The sequence below is a fragment of the Malaclemys terrapin genome, chromosome 1 (assembly GCF_027887155.1).
Source record: "Malaclemys terrapin pileata isolate rMalTer1 chromosome 1, rMalTer1.hap1, whole genome shotgun sequence".
In the NCBI taxonomy this organism is placed as follows: domain Eukaryota; kingdom Metazoa; phylum Chordata; order Testudines; family Emydidae; genus Malaclemys; species Malaclemys terrapin.
Window position 1 is genome coordinate 157,141,744 of NC_071505.1, and position 18,006 is coordinate 157,159,749.

The 18,006-nt window shown below is 42.2% G+C and overlaps 1 protein-coding gene across 4 annotated transcripts; it reads left to right on the top strand.

Annotated features, from left to right (window-relative positions):
* The first annotated feature begins 1,167 nt into the window (after positions 1 to 1,167).
* PCNP (PEST proteolytic signal containing nuclear protein) lies at positions 1,168 to 17,937 on the top strand. Of its 4 annotated transcripts, none has more exons than XM_054045222.1 (6): positions 1,202 to 1,306; positions 8,931 to 8,990; positions 11,269 to 11,489; positions 13,700 to 13,774; positions 16,231 to 16,286; positions 17,556 to 17,937. In XM_054045222.1, exons 1-6 carry the CDS (start codon positions 1,252 to 1,254, stop codon positions 17,680 to 17,682), a joined length of 594 nt encoding a protein of 197 aa, XP_053901197.1. In that variant the 5' UTR covers positions 1,202 to 1,251; the 3' UTR covers positions 17,683 to 17,937. The 4 variants fall into 4 exon arrangements, with proteins under 4 accessions (XP_053901199.1, XP_053901197.1, XP_053901198.1 ...); XM_054045225.1 differs by having other exon boundaries at positions 1,221 to 1,306; positions 11,321 to 11,489; XM_054045224.1 differs by lacking the exon at positions 8,931 to 8,990 and having other exon boundaries at positions 1,168 to 1,306; positions 11,321 to 11,489.
* Positions 17,938 to 18,006: the final 69 nt, after the last annotated feature.

The window sequence follows — 18,006 nt, forward strand, 5'->3', positions numbered from 1 at the left end:
AATTGGTGTTTCAGGCCCACAAAAGGGACCCACACCACCAGGTGCCAATACCTGCCCCAACCTCTCTCATAGATTCATAGAGAGTCAAGGTGAATGAGGTAATATGAAGATTGTCTCTGTAATATCCTGGGACCAATGTAGCTACAACACCCAACTATAGTTCAGTTCCTCCTGTTTGCCATCCCTTGTTACAGTGTGATCCTGGCTGTGTCATTAGTAGCAGAGACTGAACCTGGGACATCTGGTTTTAAAGCCGTGAGCTGTTCCTATCTGTCTGAGCGAAAGGACTCTCCTCTCTCAGGGCTCAGAGGTTCAGCATCAGATGGTGGGCCTGATCTCCCGGGGGGGATACCTCAGTGGTTTGAGCATTGGCCTGCTAAACCCAGGGTTGTGAGTTCAATCCTTGAGGGGGCCACTTGGGACTCTGGGGCAAAATCAGTACTTGGTCCTGCTAGTGAAGGCAGGGGGCTGGACTCGATGACCTCTCGAGGTCCCTTCCAGTCCTAGAATCTATGAATCTCAAACCCATAGTCTGTCCATTGACTTCACTGGGCTTTGAGTCTGCTCACTCTGGAGCAATGGCTGCTCAGGCCAGGCCCAGCCTGACCTGTGTCTGTACCAAGTACAGGCAGATTTGTGGAGCCAGGAATGGACTCCTGAGATCTCTCAGGACCCATATGTAAATCTGTGGTAGAGATCAGCGAAGAATTGAGGGCTGATGATGGTGCAGCAGCCAGGCTCCCATATGACGTGTATTTGCTCCACATTCTCCTGCCATTATGTGGGGCACCCTGTGTGTCATTCTCTGTCTGTGCCCCACCTCCCAGCCCATTGGGGCAGGAAAACTTATGTTGAGGAGGATGAGAGATTAACTTCTGTCCTGGCCCTTTAAATGTCCACTGCTGATCACCAACCATGCCCAAATGGCACCCTGATTGGTTAGGACGGAGCCATTCCTCCTGACCAATCAGAGAGCGGCTTATTGCCATCTTTGTTCCGCTGCGACGCTGGCATACGCAGCGGAAGTCAGCTTGCCCTGAGTCTGTGAGCATCTAGCTGTTTAATCGGAAGCGCTGCTGCCCTGAGACATGTGACGCGCTGACCGTTTCCGCCTTCGTCACCCCCAGCCACAGGGGGCGAGTTCTTTCTAGAGGTTCTGGGGCCGCCTCCCTTCTCTGGCAGGGAGGGAGCGGGAGAACTAAAGGAGGCTACCGCGCATGCTCAGAACCCGGGGGGAGGCGGTGGGGGAAAATGGCGGACAGCAAAGAGGGAGAAGAGAAGCTGAAGCAGCCGCAGGCAGACGGAGGTGAACACGCAGCGCCGCTCACCCCATAGCCTCCCTCCCCGCGCACGAGGGACCCGAGGGCGGGCAGCGGGAGGGACCCGGGTGGGGTCCCCTAGGGGTGGCGGGCCCGGTGTGTGTCGGGGGAAAGGGCCCGGGGCGCGGTCTCCGGCTGCTCAGAGCCCGGCCGCTTGCCCCGCTGCTGGGCGCCCAGCCCGGGGGTGAGCCGGGGAGCAGCCTCTGGCTCCGGGTGGCTTCGGTGCGGCGGCCCGCGGGTGATTGGCCGCTTGGGGTGAGTCACGGGCCCGCCCTGGCTGGATGGTTTCATCCCCAGCAAGGCGGATCCGGGCCGGGGCGTGGCGGTCCCTGGGCTGCAGCAGCAGCGTGGGGGTGTCACCAGCGTTGATCGGGACCGACCCGCTGAGGCTTGGGGCTGTACGGCAGGGGAACTGGGACATTTTATAGTGGGGATACTGAGAGCTATTGAACCCCACCGTAAATCCTGTATGTGATGGGAACCATTTCAAATCGGGGGTGCTCGGCGCCCCCCCCCCCGTGCCCCTTGTTCTAGCACCTATGCTGGGAAGGGGTACCAGGGGGAGGGGGCGTCCTCCTTTGATGTGTTAAGACCACTAGACCAGTCTGGTGGAGATCTTGATCTCAGTAAATTTGGTACCCACATCTTTGAAATTATGTCTCATGGCATTGGCTTTTGGGGCTTTTTTGCTACTTGAATCAGAGGGAAAATGGCAGTCTAGTCATTAACCCTGTGTGGTCTGCTCTTACTGGATTGTACCTAGTAGTTAAACTTGATCTTTAAAGTTAATGGACCTGATCCTGCTGTGCTTAGTTAGGTAACGCTCCTGTTGTTCACTGGGGATCTTGCCTGAATGAAGACTGCAGGATTGGGCTTAGTATTGTCAAGGAATGTCATTTTTTGTCATATTCCCTGATTAGAAATGTTTTTAAAAAAATAGATTTAAAAAAAAAAGTTTTACATAAGGTATCCAGTAGACTAATTTGCATAAACAAATACAGATATTTTGTTACCAAACTGCCCATGAGCAGCTGTACCATATATTGAAGGAAATAATGTGTATTGTAGCTCCTTTGGCGCTATAATACCTCTACCTCTTAAGGATCAGCTTATTTAAAAAAATAAGTTATATGGTGCATCTACAGTTCTCAGTAAACTATCATTTTCCTTATACACTACTACACTACTTCAGATATTATACTCCTTTTTTTTTTTTTTTTTGGGGTAGCAGTTCACAAGATTTGTGTTTTTATTTATTTATTTATAGTGAAAATGAAGTTAATGTTACTTGAGTCTGGTATTAGCATCTACTAGCATATCATTTATTGTCCGTTTTCTTGGAAAGCTGAGTGTTCTCCTCCCTCTCCCCCCCCCCCCCCTTCCACCTGGTGGTAATGGTATCTTTGCCAAGCCAAAGGCTGACCCCTCTCCCCCTTTTTGTTTAAACATAACTCATTGGGACTTCAGATGGGGCCACTCTTTGGCAATTAAATGAAGGCTTTAAACTAATTAAAACAGACTTCACAAGTGAGAATGACTTCAGATAGGCACATAAATACTGTCATTTTAGGCCTCTCTAAAGATTGTTATCTGTACAAAAACATTTGGTTTTGTGTAGCTCCTTAAACCTCATTGCTTTAGGAAACAGTAAATTAGATGCTAGTAATTCAGTGACTGAATAGTTTTGCAGACATGCAGTCTTCAATGGCCCACAAACAACCTTGGACAGTAGAACATTATTTTAATTAGAAGTGGAAGGTTGGCGAAGACACTGGAGTTATTTCTTGCTCTTTGGAAACTGATGTGAAATCTTCAATTTTTTCCTGAGTTGGAAGGCCTTCCAAAATGAATATAGGTGGGAAGTGCTCTTGTTCTGTTGTGACTCTTAATAGTCCTACACTGTGGTCCGGAACTCTCAACCTTGCCCAGAGGCAAGAGATCTATTGGATGAGCAATGAAGAAACTTGAGAAAGCTATAAAATTAGCATTGTTGCCAGTCCAGTTTCAGATGCACAACCTACACAGAAAAGAAAGTGAAAACTGCTCACTTATATGTCTTTGTTGACTTGAAAGTGAGTAATTCTTCCTTGAAGTAACATTCCTCTAGCTATGACCTAAATACAGAGCACAGGTCTGGGTAGTTACGGAAATAGCAGTGATGCTTGTGGGAGGTAGAAAAGAGAGGTGGAATATGATCCAGCTGACATTAGAAAAAAGAATATGAAAGCACAAAAACCCAAATGCACTGTGGGGCTTAGAGAATGGTTGGTAAACCTACTTCAAGAATAGCTTTGCAAGGAGAAGACTAGTATCTAGATTTCTTTTGCGGATACAGACTAACACGGCTGTTACTCTGAAACCTAGATTTCTTATGTTACCTACAGAAACAGTACTTAAGGGAAATTTTCACTGGGCTGCTTTAAACATTTTGCAGCTCATCATGCAACTGGCCTTTCTATAGGGAAGCTCTTGCTGCTAGCAATCCACTACTGGTCTTAAATGTAGCTAATAGAAGTAGCGTTCACACCACCTCAACAGGCTGTCCTGGAAGCCAATTTTGGGAAAGAGAAGACTCAGTATCAAATTATCTGGTGGCACCTTAAGACTAACAGATTTATTTGGGCATAAGCTTTCATGGGTAAAAACCTCACTTCTTCAGATGCGTAGAGTGAAAGTTACAGATCCAGGCATTATTATACTGACACATGGAGAGCAGGGAGTTACTTTGCAAGTGAAGAACCAGTGTTGACAGGGCCAATTCAATCAGGGTGGCTGTAGTCCACTCCCAATAATAGATGAGGAGGTGTCAATTCCAGGAGAGGAAAAGCTGCTTCTGTAATGAGCCAGCCACTCCCAGTCCCTATTCAAGCCCAGATTAATGGTGTTAAATTTGCAAATGAATTTTAGTTCTGCTGTTTCTCTTTGAAGTCTGTTTCTGAAGTGGGTTTTTTTTGTTTGTTTGTTTGGTTTTTGGGGTTTTTTTTTGTTGTTGTTGTTCAATGATAGTGACTTTTAAATCTGTAATAGAATGACCAGGGAGATTGAAGTGTTCACTTACTGGCTTTTGTATGTTACCGTTCCTGATGTCCGATTTGTGTCCATTTATTCTTTTGCGGAGGGACTGTCCGGTTTGGCCAATGTACATGGCAGAGGGGCATTGCTGGCACATGATGGCATATATAACATTAGTAGATTATTAGGTTGGATTATGAACAGGAGGCTGCCAGGCAACTCCCCAAGACCACATTCTACAGGCTACTATCCTCTGATCCCACTGAGGAATACCAAAAGAAACTACACCATCTGCTCAAGAAATTCCCAGCTTCAGTTTGGGAACAAATCTACATGGACACACCCCCAGAACCCCGACCAGGAGTATTCTATCTGCTACCCAAGAGCCATAAACCCAGAAACCCTGGACGCCCCATCATCTCAGGCATTGGCACTCTTACAGCAAGATTATCTGGCTATTTGGACTCTCTCCTCAGACCCTACGCTACCAGCAGTCCCAGCTATCTTCGAGACACCACCGACTTCCAGAGGAAACTTCAATGCATTGGTGTTCTTCCTGAAAACACCATCCTGGCCACCATGGATGTAGAAGCACTTTACACCAATATTCCACATGAGGATGGACTACAAGCTGTCAGGAACAGTATCCCTGATGAGGCCACAGCACGCCTGGTGGCTGAGCTTTGTGACTTTGTCCTCACCCACAACCACTTCAGATTTGGGGACAACTTATACCTTCAAGTCAGTGGCACTGCTATGGGTCCCCGCATGGCCCCACAGTATGCCAACGTTTTTATGGCTGACTTAGAACAACGCTTCCTCAGCTCTCGTCCCCTAGTGCCCCTCCTCTACTTGCACTACATTGATGACATCTTCATCATATGGACCCACGGAAAGGAGGCCCTTGAAGAATTCCACTTGGACTTCAACAATTTCCACCCCACCATCAACCTCAGCCTAGACCAGTACACACAGGATCCACTTCCTGGACACCACAGTGCAAATAAGTGATGGTCACATAAACACCACCCTATACCGGAAACCTACTGACCGCTATATGTACCTACATGTCTTCAGCTTCCATCCAAGACACATCACACGATCCATTGTCTACAGCCAAGCCCTAAGATACAACCGAATTTGCTCCAACCTCTCAGACAGAGACAAACACCTACAAGATCTTTATCAAGCCTTCTTAAAACTACAGTACTCACCTGGGGAAGTGAGGAAACAGATTGACAGAGCAAGACGGGTACCCAGACATCATCTACTACAGGACACGCCCAACAAGGACAATAACAGAATACCACTGGCCATCACATACAGCCCCCAGCTAAAACCTCTCCAGCGCATTATCCATGATCTACAACCTATCCTGGAAAATGATCCCTCACTCTCACAGACCTTGGGAGGCAAGCCAGTCCTCGCTTACAGACAACCCCCCAACCTGAAGCAAATACCAGCAACTACACACCACACCACAGAAACACCAATCCAGGAACCAATCCCTGTAGCAAACCTAGTTGCCTACTCTGTCCCCATATCTACTCTGGCGACACCATCAGAGGACCCAACCACATCAGCCACACCATCAAGGGCTCATTCACCTGCACATCTACTAATGTTATATATGCCATCATGTGCCAGCAATGCCCCTCTGCCATGTACATTGGCCAAACCGGACAGTCCCTCCGCAAAAGAATAAATGGACACAAATCGGACATTAGGAATGGTAACATACAAAAGCCAGTAAGTGAACACTTCAGTCTCCCTGGTCATTCTATTACAGATTTAAAAGTCACTATCATTGAACCAAAAAAAAAAAAAAAAAACACTTCAGAAACAGACTTCAAAGAGAAACAGCAGAACTAAAATTCATTTGCAAATTTAACACCATTAATCTGGGCTTGAATAGGGACTGGGAGTGGCTGGCTCATTACAGAAGCAGCTTTTCCTCTCCTGGAATGGACACCTCCTCATCTATTATTGGGAGTGGACTACAGCCACCCTGATTGAATTGGCCCTGTCAACACTGGTTCTTCACTTGCAAAGTAACTCCCTGCTCTCCATGTGTCAGTATAACAATGCCTGGATCTGTAACTTTCACTCTATGCATCTGAAGAAGTGAGGTTTTTACCCAGGAAAGCTTATGCCCAAATAAATCTGTTAGTCTTTAAGGTGCCACCAGACTCCTTGTTGTTTTTGTAGATACAGACTAACACAGCTACCCCCTGATACTTGACATTTATTTAATGGTTTTTAAAGATAATGATTTAGTTGTTCCATAAAAGCAAATATCTGGTCTGGGTAGAGTCTCTTTTTTTGCCCTTTTGAATGAGTAAGCTCATCTCCCTTTGTAAAAATCGTACTCTAGAAAGGCATAACTGATTAAACATGTTCCTACTAAGGGCTTTCCCTGTCTTTGTATTATACTTCCTTCTTATAGTGTTTGGAGACCTAGAAAGGTTTAAATTTAGCCTTTAAAATAGATAATTTGGCTTTCTATGGCTTAATAGGGAAGTGCTTAGAAATTCTTGCAGAAGGAAGACTTCAGAAATGCAATACATCTGGGCTTCTATAGGAAGAAATGTTAATTTCTTTAAAAATATAATCTTGATTAGCTCAGAGTGGCAGGGGAGTGAAGTACAAAGAATGGTGGTGAGAGAGGCTAGTGATTGTCAGAAGGAGAAGGGTGGGAGAGAGAATAGGAGCTTTAGAGTCCAGAAAATCATCATCATACACTTTTCCTATTCAATACTAATGTTATGCATCACGTGTGTAATGTTATAGTGGTTCTAAGCTTGAGATCCGTTTATTGTCTACCCTCACTGCATATAGAATTTCAGTGCAGCACTTACATATAAAGGGCTTTATCTTGTTCCTCTAATATTCAGCACATACTGCTGCATCTCTTGGAAAAATTGATTACTTTGCATAGTTATGCAAGCTTATCTTCTGATTTCTGCAAGATTTTCAGTAGAATCAAGTCCTACATTCTTAACAAAGGGAGGTGCACACAATTTAAGAACAGGAACTAAGCTCTAAACCCATCTCTACTTGTCCTATTTATATTTACCTGAAACTTGTTACATATGGGCACCTGTGAGAAGGTCTCTTGAAATGGTTGAGATTCCAGTTCACTTGTAATTTCCTTGCCAATGAACAATCTATACTATTCCAGGAATAAATTCAGAGAAGGCTTGTCAGTCTTGGCTAAACTTCCAGTTCAGGTAATTAATTTTTGGTTAATCTTGAAATATTAATAAAACTATAGTCTGACATTGGCCAACTACTTAAATACTGCATTATCAATTCAAATACATAATTGCCAGAAATTAAATTGTCAGCCAGTCTGAGTGCAGGCATGTTGTACTCACTGATGCATAACTACATGTTTTTTTCTTAGCTGTGTGCTTCCCAGCACTCTTATTGAGGGTGTCTGATCTGCATAATCACTCTTCAGTTATTCCTCAGACTCTTCCATGAATACACACATCATTCTGTTTTGCTCCTGTAGTCAAAATTTACAACCTGCCAGCAATAAACACACTGCTTCAGTTTCTGTTCCTTTAGATAAAGCAAAAAAAATTCCAAAATGAGGAATGAAAGAGAAGAAAATAAAATACCACGAAGTAGAGAATGAGTTGGCCAGACTGCTGACTGGGAAAAGGTCTTTTTTTTTTTTAAAAAAAGCAATAATATAAAATCCTGCTGGCTCATTGCACTCATTCCTTTCCTTTGTGATTCTCTAGCTTGCAAGCCAGCAAGGGTTTTCTCTCCAGAAGAACCCATTTTTGGGTTTGTTTTGAGATTCCCAGGCCTTCCCTTCCTTCCAGTTCAGTTTGGACAGCTGAGTGTAGTTGCTAAAACTGGCTTCTGAACTTCCACACTTTACTGATTGAACTTAAGCTTAATTAGACAGTGGAGCTGTATAGTAAACTTTGTGACAAGATCATCTTGTTGCTGTGATCATTATTAGAGAGCTCTCTGAGCTCTGGTCAAGTGAAAAATTCTCTAAGTTATTTCTTTCAGCATTTTAAGAAAGGGTTGTTTATGATCCATTGGCAAGACAACATATTCCAAATACAATGGTGTTTCTCTGCCTGAAACATTTTTGATTAAATATGCCCTATCCTAAACTACCATTTTCTAAAGTTAAGATTGAAAACTTTGGTTGATTACATATAAGACTAATCTTGCACTTAGAGCTGCTTTAAGGCACACTTAGAAAAATTGCTCTGTAATGTGCATTCAGAAATGTCAGATGGAATACTAGCATTAGAACTAGGAACATTGCTGTTTCTAAGTAACTTTTTCATGTATCCTTCTTCCTCTTGATTCTGTCTCACTTGTCTGTAACTTTATTCTTTCCTCATCCTCCCTCCACCACATTTTTATTTCTCTCTTCCTACCTCAAGTTGGGTAGCAACACAGACTAGCATTGCTCCTGGATAGTGAAACGAATTAGCATTGAGCTCCTAGTCAATTTTACTGTCTGTTATGCTCCCAAGGGTAAATAACTGTTTTAAGTTGCTTGCATCTAGTTATTGTTGTTTTGCTGACTGAAACAGTGAGCTAACAGTATATTTTGCTCCCCAGTTAAGAAACATCATGGACAGGCTGTTTGTATGACTTGGAAAACATGGCAGGAAATTATAGGTACAGTAACTCCTCACTTAGTCATCCTGGTTAACATTGTTTCATTGTTACATTGCTGATTAATTAGAGAACATGCTCGTTTAAAGTTGCACAATGCTCCCATATAATGTTGTTTGGCAGCTGCCTGCTTTGTCCACTGCTTGCAGAAAGAGCAGCCGGTTGTAGCTAGCTGGTGGGGGCTTGGAACCAAGGTGGACCAGCAGCGCGCCCCCCCCCCCCCCCCAATCAGTTCCCCGCTCCCCTAAGTTCCCTGTGCAGCAGCCACCCAGCAAGCTATCAATTGCCATGTGCTGCTCCCGCTCTCTGCCTTGGAGCTACTCCCCGGAGCCTCCTGCTTGCTGTGCGGAGGGTGGAGGTAAGGGGGGTAAGAGGGAGGCTAATGTCAGGGTGTCCCCCCCCCTACTCCTGCCCCCCCCGCTTACCCCATCTCTATGGGGGGGCATGACAGGACTCAGGGCAGAGGGAGTTTGCTGGGAGCAGCTGCTGTCTCAACTTGCAGATCTAATTAAAAAGGCAATGTACTTAAAGTGGGGTCAGCGTACTTAAAGGGGCAATGTGTCTCTCTCTCACATGATGTGTGTGTGTGTGTGTGTCTCTCTCTCTGTCTGCCTTGTTGTCTCCCCTCCCTCTATTTGTGCTGCCTTGTAGAGTGTGAGGCTACTTTAACAACAATGTGTTAATCCTTGAGGGCTCAGCCGAGTGCTAGTTCATCATTTAGCAGTAAGGCATTCCATGGGAAATATCCCTCCCTTTTCCATCCTCTAACTTCACCACCTCAACCAAGCTTCACAATCATCATTGCTGTGTTTAGTATTAAATTGTTTAACTTGTACTGTGTGTGTGTGTGTGTATATATAGATAGATAGATAATCTTTTGTCTGGTGAAAAATATTTCCCTGGAACCTAACCCCTCCTTATTTATATTAATTCTTATGGGGAAATTGGATTCGTTTAACATCGTTTCGCTTAAAGTTGCATTTTTCAGGAGCATACCTACAACGTTAAGTGAGGAGTTACTGTAGATGGAGGATGAGGATGGGTAGAGAGGGCACCATGGATGAGCACTTAGGAAAAATAGTGGTGCTGTATTATGGAGGCATCATATTTAAGATCTAAATATGTATTTAAAGACTTTTTATGCTAAAACACAGTATGACTTCCCCTTTCAGAGATTTCCCTGTTTCCCTAGCCCCTCTGTTTCTCCAAATTTTTTGTCTTTCCCCTAAGGTTGCAATCTTGGTAATCACCCCCAGTTTTGAACTGCTGTTTTTTCCACATGGTTGCTGGCGGTTGCTAGTGAGCAGTGCAAGGCAGTCCCTTCACTCAGGGTCTGAATTTGCTGCCTGTGTGGTGCTCCCATCCCCTGCTTTGCCTTGTAGCAAGGGACCTAGTTGGATCCGAAACATTATAATATTGTCCTCAGATCACTGATGTGAACTCCCTTCTTTTCTGTCCATTCTCCATTGTTTTTTTCCTATTCCTCCTGCTCTTGCAGCAGCAGAGGAGCAAGCTGTGTCCATGTGTGTACTGTTCCAGGAGCATAGTGAAACTTCCAAGTACCATTTTTTCATTTGGTGTAGCTGAGGGAGCTCTGTATATGAGCACAGGTGTGATGGGAGTGTTTTGCTAGGTGGGTCATTTTCACAGGAAAAGGGCATTTCCCATATGTTTGTGCAAACCCAGGCGTGATGCAAGCTTCTCAAAAGCACTTTGCTTCAGTTAGTGAGTCTGGTGCTGATCTCCCCCGAAACAGAATCTGTCAGTTGTATTGAATTGAGGGATGTAGACAAGCAGTGATTAGCAGTTAGGTTAAGACTACCAGTCTCAACAACTTGTATGGTTTTAATGATCTGCCTAGGGAGCTTATAGACTGACATGGGCATTTTTATGTAAATAAATCTAATGTATGTAATCTTAAATTGTGTACACTAGGTTTGAAACTGGGACTCCAAATGTGAAATGTTAACTTGTGCAACCTAGACCCAAGAAGACTGTTTATAAAATTAAATGTAACTGTCTAGATAAACTTTCAGTCCCATATTAATAGTGATCTGATGCTTCAATGCTTTTTCAGACTTTTTTTTGTACTACTTTAGTTAAGTGCTTGCAGTTTCTTTCACTGTTTGTCTTTACGTGCTGTCTGCTGTATATGCAGCAGTGGCGGAGACTGCTGGCACTGTAACTACCCTCCCCATAACAATGCTTTATGAGGTTGCTGCTCCCAACAATCTGCTCAGTAAAAATAGCTCATCTTGGTAAGTTGTTTCGACTTCACCAGGACCTGAAGAAGAGGCAGAAAAACCTGTGAAAACTAAGACTGTTTCTTCCAGTAATGGAGGGGAAAGTTCGAGTCGAAGCGCAGAGAAACGAGTAGCTGATGAAGAAGCTGAAGACTTCACCACAAAGCCTGCTCCTGCCAAAATGTCCAAGTTTGGATTTGGCATAGGCAGTCAGACAGCAAAGAAGGCACCTGTGATATCCATCAAACTTGGAGCAAATGTAAGTTGTTTGAAAGTTTGGTTTATTTTTAAAGGAAACATAAGATCAAGAGAGTATTTTGTTTTTGAGGGACTGACTTGGAGAGAAAGCTAATGAAACTTAATGTGGGTAGGTTGACTAAAAATATTGAAGTTGACGTGGGGAAGCATTGTAGGGCCTATCCTTTTGTTCTAGTAAGTATTTTAAGGGTATAACACCAATGAGAATTGTTTAGCGTTGTCCAAGAGAGAGCAAGAATAATGGGACAAAATTAACTCTAAATTGTCCTTGAATATATGAAATAATTCTCTAATAAGATCTAAGCCTGGAATAGCTTCCTGAAGGAGTGCTGGAAGCTTCAGTGCTCAGGACTCTTATAACTAGATGCAGGGAAAAAGCACTATATCTTGCACTGACACCTGTGGGTGGACTAGTAATTCTTTGTCATCTTTAACTTCTAAGATATTACTTGTGCATTGGAAAATGTATCTTTTATTTTTGCTTCTTCTATCACAAGGCCAATTAGTCTAATTTATACAAATGCCTCTTCAGCGGCTTGATTTAAAGATACTAGAATGTAATACGTGCTTAGATCAGTAGCTGCAGAATGTACAGGAAAGGGGCTGGTTGCCATGCTACATTTCCAAGAATCCTAATCCTCTGTTGTCCAGGCCAGATTTGGTAATTCCCTCTCCTGCTTGTTTTATGTGGATGTATTAAATTAAATTGAAGAGGTTTCCATTTTACCAATCAAATGGATCTTTATTTTTCCCATTGACCAACCTGCTTCATTGTTCACTATTCTGGGACAGGCAAGCATCTGCTTGTTTATAAATGTAATTTTTACACAGTTCTTAAATACCACAGTGAAATGTGCATTATAAATCTCTTAAATAGGTTCAGTTCAATCTCTATTCCTCAAGAACTCTGTAGGTGCAATATCAGCACTTTACAAACCAGCAGAAGGTAAATAGATTGCTCAGTAGGATATTTTTCTAAGAGCATGTTGCTTTCAAACCAGAAAAACAAAACAAAAAAAAAACATTTTAGAACATACACAATAGGGTAAACTCAGTCCTTGAAAAATTGACAAAGATGCCTTTTGAGCCGCTAGCAAGTTCAATTGGCTCATAGGATTTCTAGTTCACTGATTCAACGACGTTGGCATTCAAATTTGGGATCATTATTTTTTACCTGCCCTCTCCTAGTGGTCTGTGTTGATGCCTCTAGGGAAAATAAACTTCTTAGCAGCAATTGTTCCTTACAGGTAGGATAACGAATAGATGTGGATGCATCTACACACTGAACCTAATCCTGTCCCTCCCCAGTACTGTATGTATGACTACAAAGTGTAAACGTACGCAGAATGTCTCCATAAGACTACAGAAGTGAGGAAGCATTGTGCACCAGAGTAGGATGATTCTATGTAAATCAAAGTTATTAGCAGCAGTTTAAATTTTCTCATTTTATTTTTCTTTGCAGTAATTAATTTTGATTCCTTTTGCATTACACAGAGTAAAAAAAGTCTCAGATTTTGATAGCTGGATATGCTTTGAATAGAGGTGTCTGTTGGGAAGTGTAAATTGAACTTTTGCCAACAAAGACTCCGTGTGAAACACTCTGTTACCTTCTGCTTCTGATTTGGAAACATTCGTTAAAAAGCATTGGATTGTTCAATCAAGAAAAAGAACTACTAAGACCTATTAAAGTACAAAAAGACAAACATGCTCAGCCTCTTGCGGTTGAGAGACTTAAATACTCCAGTGCAGCCTCAGGAATAAAGAACAGATGGGGATATGGTCAAATCCTGTGTGTTATTTTTGAGACCTAGTTGTCACAAGCTGCTCAGATTCTGATTTAATTTCCCATGTCATTCACCAGTAACCACATGCCCCTGTAATGTGCATGTTTGGAAGAAACTAATACTTGCTTGTAGGGAATTGAAACCTGGGAGGATCGGACTAGTTCATCAGAAAACATCTTACCCAAATGGACAGATGCTCCCTTGACCTGTTACTGGAAAACTATTTTCTGTCTGGTTCAGAGAACTATCTTGACTTTTAGTTTAGCCAGTTAGAAATCAACTTATGCATGTCTTAAAAAGATTGCTTCAATTTCAGTGAAGATGTTGAATGAATTCCATTTTTAAAAAGTCTTTAAAGGTTAAATGGATCCTAGTCAAGTAAGCAGGTTTGTCTGATTTCATTTGGTGTGTTTTCAATCTATTTCAGAAACCTAAAGAGCCTGCTCCCACCCTTGCTCCAAAAACCCTTTCTGTAGCAGCAGTTTTCAATGAAGATGATGATGTAAGTAAATACCACTTGATGGCTGGCACTCACTAAAGAGGGGAACAGTTAGTCCTGGTTAGAGTTAGGCAGCGTGAGTAGGTACTCTGTAAGCTTCTCCACAAAAATGCCAATGCGCTATAATTTAGAACTGATCCAGTGTTTCCCTTAAACGCATTGTTAGAATTTATTATTATTATTATTTATTTTATCAGTAATACAGAATACCACCACAAAACCAATTTCAACCATAAATTCCTTTATTAAATCTAAAGGTTGAATGGTATTTATAGGGACACTTCAAATAGGCCTTAAATGCCTAAGCAGTCATCACATCCATATAGTAACATGCAGTTATAAGCACTGGTCAGATACTTACAACAGGACTAGGCCTAGGGTTCTTGGCTGGCTCCAACACCAGACAGCAGATACTAGCAATGAAATTAATAATTTATCTTTTTAATTACATTATTTATCAGAACCTACATGACTTTAGCACTGCTCCATGCTAAAACCAGTTAGCACCATTCCTGATAATTGGGGTCTTTTCTTCAGACTTTTATAAGTTACCTTTCAGGACCAATTAAACCACATTCTTTCAAGGCTTTTCCCCAACTGCTTAACCACCCACACTTTACACAAACTGCAAAGCATATACATAAAAATATGAGCAGTTAACTGACAAAGGTCAATATCTGTGATAATTGGAAATGTTAATAAAATTTCACTAGAAAGGAGACCAGTAATCTCATTTTCACTTATGGAACTTGAGCCCAGCTCTCCAGATTGCCCTGCCAGAAACCAGTTCAAATTCTCAGTGCTGCTTTGTCTGTGGGTTTGATAATGGGGGGGCTAGAGTAACTGAAAATAAATGATGCTCCCTCCAGTGAAGTGCAATAACATGGTGGTAAACAATTCAGCTAATTGGGAAAGGGCATGGAGAGGTTTGCCCTTAGCTGTGTTGGCAGAAACACAAGACTTCAATTGTGAGATGCAAAAAGAGTTTCCATTCCTCAGCAGGACCAATGGGTTTCTGTAGTGTATTAAGGAAGAGGGGGTAGGGGACACATTTGAACAGGCATATTGGTCACACAAATTAAGATGTTAAAATGGAGTTAAGCAGATAGACAGGGCAATGTGGTTGTGTTAGAGCTGACTGTTCAGGAGGTTCTGACTCCTCAACACTTGTTTTCTGTTACTCACCAAGTGCTGTCAATGTTCCTTGGAGTGTGAGGGAGGAGAAAGGCAAATAGATGCTCCCTCTTTTTGTGGTTTTAATGTAATTGTCTTCCTCCTGTTGTGTACTGAATCCAAATACTGCTGAGACATTCAGGTGTGGGCTACATCTACAGTGAAGTGAGTGACACGTAATACTTTATTTAATGTGTTCCATTTTAAGTTTAATAAAAGATGGGTAATTTAGAATACTTGATGGTACAGTTCTTCCATGATCTATACCATGGCCATGTATTCCTTTGAGGCAAACCCTAGTATACCTAGTATTTTGCTTGAGTGACTACCATCAATAAGCCTGACTACCACACTTCTGATTCAGTTGCATCTGCCATGCTTCTCTGTCACAAAATACCATTTTATACATAGAGCTGGATACAAAAGTTGGCTTGGCTTGTAAAGAGATTAATGAAGAAACTAAGTAGTTTATTTCTGCACACATTGCAAAAGTGCTTTTCAATTGCCAGTCCATTTCCCATCAGGCCCTCTTCCATATGTGAAATGCTAAATAACCTGTTTAATACTTAGATTGCTAATGTGATGGTATATAAAAACCTTGGATGAATATGATGTGGTAGTGGCTGTGATTGCTGCAGACCTCGTGAGCACAAAGGAGACAGGAAAAGGGAAGGAAAACTGATAGGGTGGAGGTAGAAGAGGAGACACACAGGAAAGAAGTCCTTAGGGTTGACATCAGTACCATTTCTCTCCCAAGATTTTCCTGATGATAGTGTGGTATTGCCACTTGTTGGAGCCCTACGCTTACAGAATGTTAAAAGGTCATGAGACAGCTTCTGGGGTATCATTGCAACATATTATGATACAATGGGCAAGTCTGCCCTAGAAGGCAAATGGCTGAAGGTGATTAACTCATGCTACCAAAACAGTAGCCACTGATCAGTCATACTGCATGTTTACTGGCATCTTACTGAATTTGAATATAAATATAAATGTCAGTGAAAACAAAGAAGCTTATGCCCAAATAAATTTGTCAGTCTCTAAGGTGCCACAAGGACTCCTCGTTTTTGCTGATACAGACAAACATGGCTACCACTCTGAAACCTTTCTCTACAGTGTGGATCCACTTATCACATGCAAACTTCTTTACTTGTATTTATGGCTTTATAGACTAGAGGCAGTGTGTGCTCTAAAACGTATTACTTTCCTGAGAGATTATCTCCATTCATGTCTGGCTTCTGAATGTTTAACTGTGCCCAACATCCGTGTTCTTTCTTTTTAACTAGAGTGAACCAGAAGAAATGCCTCCAGAAGCAAAGATGCGCATGAAGAATATTGGAAGGTAGATCAGCTTTAACCTCATTCTTCCAAAGGAGGGGTGGGAGGGAGTTGAATGGGTGAGGATGATGGACCTTCTACAGCTCAGATTGAGTCCTGCATATGGTCCAGAAATGTAGGAAGGGCAAACAGTTTAGTGTAGCTTTAGCGTTTCTTTCTGTAGAAATGAGACATTACAAATGGAATTCCTCTCATGTTTCAGCTGTGGCTAAATGCAGGCCTGCAGATATGCTCCCATTTAAATACCCCCTTAGCTTTGCCAGAGTTGGAAGAGAGAGGTTCTACTTCCTCACATAGAATGGAAATTTGGGTGCAGTTTGTGGTTGTTACTAAAACAAGAAGCAAACTACTTCCGCTCTTTCTGTTTTTTTTACTATCAAACTCCAGATTTTCCCAGCCCCAAACTGTCTGGTTTTACCCTTCACAGCATAAATATTCCTAGACTGGGTAGTCTGTTCAGAACTTGAATCTCTGCATATGGAAAAAAGGGCTTGGGTTAAATGAGGGTGTGCTTGGTTTTTTTTAAATTAATTTTGCCCCATAAGAAGTAGTTTGGTATGCTATCGTTAAGACACCAGCATAATCTCTCCATATTGGGACTTAACTCTTACTGAGAATAATATGAGTATATAATGGATTTTTACATTCTCTGGACATAACTGTAAACTTATTTTTCTGGCTGCTACAACTTTGAGTGTGTGTGTGAGGGCCAAGTTAGGCTCTAATATAAACATAGGTGTCTTCAGTGAAGTTTCCCCCAGAAATGAGGGCTGAGTTTGGGTCTCAGACTTTTAAAATGTTAAACTGCTTTTATTCTCTTTTTTAAAAAAATAGTGTCTGTAGGCTTATTATTGAAAGATGCAAAATTGACAGGCCTGGATCCTGTGTTCTTCTTTTTTTATCCATAAAGCCAGTATTCACAGGCAGCAGCAGTGTAGCTTACCTCTCCTGTGTCCCTCTTCCCATCCCCTTTGCCTGGGTGTCTCAGACTGATTGATTTTGGAGGGATCAGTTCTGGGGACAGGTGACAACACTGCCACTTGTGACAACTTCTTGTGACAGACACCTAGTCACTGGAAACCAAACTGAGGCAATTAAACTCATTTCACATAAGACGCCCCTGAAGAGTCATACCAACAGTTGTAACTTTTGGCCACTCCTGACGCAAGCTGGATGTGAAACAGCAAAGTGAAGCTGAAACACTCGAGTCACACATCCAGTTCTCCCAACTATTTTATTAAACTAATCTCCACATCTAATTGTTATTTTTCAGAGATACACCAACCTCAGCAGGACCAAATTCTTTCAACAAAGGAAAGCATGGGTTTTCTGACAACCAGAAGTTGTGGGAACGGAACATAAAATCTCATCTTGGAAATGTCCCTGAGGAGGATGACTAAATGATATCTGTGGAGATTTGGGTGTGGGGGGGAGGGCAGGGTGTGACATTAAAGGAACAGTTTCCTTTTTTAAGAATGGTCTGAGATTTACCTTTGGAGCCACTTTTTCTAAAGATTGAGTGGTACAATAATAACTGAGTTTGAAATTAGAGGTAATTTATGTTTTGTATACAGATTTCAACGCATTTGCTAATTTTGTAGTTCTATGTGATTAGTTTCAAAAGGTTACAAATAATAAAGAAATTGGAAGTGGTACTTTTTTAATTTTTTTGGGGTCACAGCAACTCATACAACAAGGTGGATAAAAAAAGGTTACTGTCTCTT

What these genes read in the sequence shown, in the direction of transcription:
- PCNP (XM_054045222.1), top strand. Translation starts at nt 1,252, where the DNA reads ATGGCGGACAGCAAAGAGGGAGAAGAGAAGCTGAAGCAGCCGCAGGCA. An exon ending in GCAGCCGCAGGCAGACGGAG is followed by an intron (nt 1,307 to 8,930) that starts GTGAACACGCAG and finishes TTTGCTCCCCAG; the next exon opens with TTAAGAAACATCATGGACAG. An exon ending in AACATGGCAGGAAATTATAG is followed by an intron (nt 8,991 to 11,268) that starts GTACAGTAACTC and finishes CGACTTCACCAG; the next exon opens with GACCTGAAGAAGAGGCAGAA.